A 3,180-nucleotide genomic window follows, 5' to 3' on the forward strand; every position below is an offset into this window, starting at 1 on the left:
TTTTACAGCTAAAAGTCAACCTGACGTCCAACGTTGGCGGATGCGCCGTCACGGCCGGACTGACACTCGACCGTCCTCGGGCGATTTTCTGAAACAATTAGTTGCAATCGTACATAGGCCGTTCGGCATCCTGACGGACGACTAATTACAAATATCACAATGCGGTATGATACTTAAGACTTAAGGCGAAAGTCTCGCAACAATTAAGCTGGATGACACAGCTTCGTCACTAAACAGCATGTAGGTTAACTGTTCACAATTGGTACTATTAGACAAGTCAATCCTTTGGTGGATGTGACCCGGACGACAATATTCGTCTTACCATAATCTGCAAAATATCCAGAACAAGTCAGCCAACTTAAAGGGCTCTGACTCGGACGACAATATTCGTCTTACCATAATCTGCGAAACATCTAGAACAAGTCAGCCAACTTAAAGGGCTCTGACTCGGACGACATATTTCGTCTCATAGAACGAAAGCACAGAGACAAGTCAATCTGATACTGACTTAGACGACATATTTCGTCTATTTGGCAGGAAAGAGGTTCTTACAGGTCGCTCCCCTTACCTACGGCTATGAATTGTCTCCTTCTGTGTGAATTTCAGTTTCGTGCAACATTTCCCAAGTCTCAGGATCTGAGCATGCACTGAGAGTGTCCGAGCCTGCTTCGGAGCGTCCTCGAATCGGCGGAAACAGTGTTTGAGCATACGGTCAAGGTGTCAGAGTTATCATTGTCATGATTTGAATTAGTTATACTTTCATCATCTTCCGACGCCGTCCTGGTCCCTGGGGTATTGCGCGGAAATTTTCGTGAGAGTTTCTCTGAAAACCACCTAAACTTTTAAGTTCGTAGCGATCGTTTTCAAGTATTTCTACTATAACATATGGACCTCGAAACTTCCTATCCAATTTTGTTTTATTCCGTTCACAATTTTTAATAAATACGAAGTCTCCTTTAGTGAAAGGTCTTATTGTGGCTCGACCACGATTAAGCCGAAGGGTATCAGATTCAGCAGGTTTGCAAATGTTAGCTGATGCATCAGTTCTTACCGAATCTAAATCTAAGAGAACCTCATAATCTATATTATCAGCGTTCAACTTAGACATTCCTAAAGAATTAGAACGAATTCCAAACATTAGTTTTGACGGTGAGTATTTGGTAACAGAAGATTTAGAACTATTGAGAGCAAGTTGGATGTTACCTAATTCGTCACGCCACGCTTTGTTAGGGTCGTTTTCAATGATAGTAAGGAGGCTCTTTAGAGTACGCATCACTCGTTCAACTTGGCCGTTTGCCCTACTTGTACTAGTCGCGATGAAATGAAGGTCTATTTTATGCTCTTGACAAAGGCCCTTAAAATCTGAGCTAACGTAGCAACGGCCCTGATCTGCGATGATTCTTTTCGGGGCTCCAAAAAGACACACCGCTTTTTGTACGGCATATATTGCGCTCTTGGAATCGACTGACAAAGTATGTTCGAGTAAAACGTATTTGGTAAAGGCATCAATTATTACCGAGCAATACTCCTTTCAGTCACTCTTCCCGCTCATCATCCCCAAAAAATCTATGTGAATCGAGTGCCAAAGCACGGATACTTTTGGAATCGAATGAAGCTGAACAGGCTGAGCACCCGATGGACCTTTCGATGCCTCACAAATGATACACGAATCTATAAATTTTCGTACATATTAAGACATATCGGGAAACCAATACTTTTCATACAGCTTGTCTAGAGTTTTGTCCCTGCCTAAATGTTGCAATTCGTTGTGGACATGATTAATTAGTGTCCAAATAAGAGACCGTGGAACTACGGGTAGCCATGAAGCCACATTGTTACGAGTAATCTTCCTGTAGAGTATGCCATCTCTAACGTCATATGGTTGACCTACTGTTTCGGGAAAGCTATTATTACTATGTTTTGCGATAAGATCCTGAATTTCTGCTTCACGTTTCTGTTCAACTGACAGCCAGCCCTGATGTAGTTCAACATAATTGACAGTTTTAGGCATTACAAGAGTGATAGGAACAGCAGAATCTGACAGTGGATTTCGGGACAGGTAGTCAGCATGCTCCATTTTACTTCCTTCGCGGTATATAATATCGAAATCGTAAGCTAGTAAATAAACCCACCATCGGTAAACGCGGGGTGTTAAGTCTTTCTTCGATTTCGACGCCTTGAGTGAATTGCAATCGGTAACTACAACAAATCGCCTACCATATAAATAATGGCGAAAATGCTCTACAGCTCTGACGACCGCTAGAGTTTCTAACTCGTATGAATGATAAAGAGATTCTGTGTCTGCTGTTCGGCGGCTATAATACTCTACAACGTGCGGAAGATTGTTTTTCGTTTGCAGAAGGATTGCTCCATATCCTTCTGAGCTAGCATCGGTATGTAGCCCCACTGGAAGTTCTGGGTCGAATATAGTTAGCACCGGTTCGGACGTGAGAATGCCTATAATTTTGCGCCGTATCTTTTCATGTTCGGTAGTCGAAGTAATTCGTCCTTTAAGTTTTGTAAAAGGGTACAGGGGACAGTCTATTCGTGTGAATTCAGGAATGAATTTCCGAAAGTAGAGGGTAGACCGAGAAATTTGCGAGCATTAGTAGCCGATTTAGGTTCTGGGGCATCTGCCAATGCATGAATCTTCCGTGAATTTTTTCAAATTCAAATTCAAATATTTTTATTCAAAATAAGATGTGAAATCACTTTTTGAAAGTCAAAAAAACTACCACCCATTCCAAAGTGAATGCCTCAGAAGAATGGGCGCACCAAACTCAGCGGGCTTTTTTTTTCATCAAAAATATGTTTTACAATTAAAGTAACATTTACAAAGTAACATTGTACAATTAAACTTATTATTTAATAGCCTGAGGGCGGTCGCTCCATTCCCAATCTGTGGTATCATTAAGAAATTCATTTATGTTATAGTAACCTTTACCACACAAACGCTTTTTAAAAATTCTTTTGAATAACGTAATACTTTTGTTTTGAACGTTTTCTGGGATCTTGTTGTAAAATCTCCCACAAAAGACTTACTAACTCGACTTAGCCGAGTAGTAGGCATCATCAGTTTATGTCTGTTCCTGGTGTTAACGTTATGGTTATGACAGTTTCTGGCAAATTCACTTATGTGCCTATGAACATACATTACATTATCAAGAATATATTGAGAAG

General features: G+C 40.8%; 1 protein-coding gene across 1 annotated transcript; it reads right to left on the reverse strand.

Annotated features, from left to right (window-relative positions):
- Positions 1–751: 751 nt before the first annotated feature.
- On the reverse strand, positions 752–1,882 carry LOC126970767 (uncharacterized). Its single transcript, XM_050816840.1, has one exon. The coding sequence runs from the start codon at positions 1,271–1,273 to the stop codon at positions 752–754; it is 522 nt and encodes a 173-aa protein (XP_050672797.1). The 5' UTR covers positions 1,274–1,882.
- Between the last annotated feature and the right edge of the window lie 1,298 nt (positions 1,883–3,180).

The sequence above is a fragment of the Leptidea sinapis genome, chromosome 22, assembly GCF_905404315.1.
Source record: "Leptidea sinapis chromosome 22, ilLepSina1.1, whole genome shotgun sequence".
Lineage (NCBI taxonomy): Eukaryota > Metazoa > Arthropoda > Insecta > Lepidoptera > Pieridae > Leptidea > Leptidea sinapis.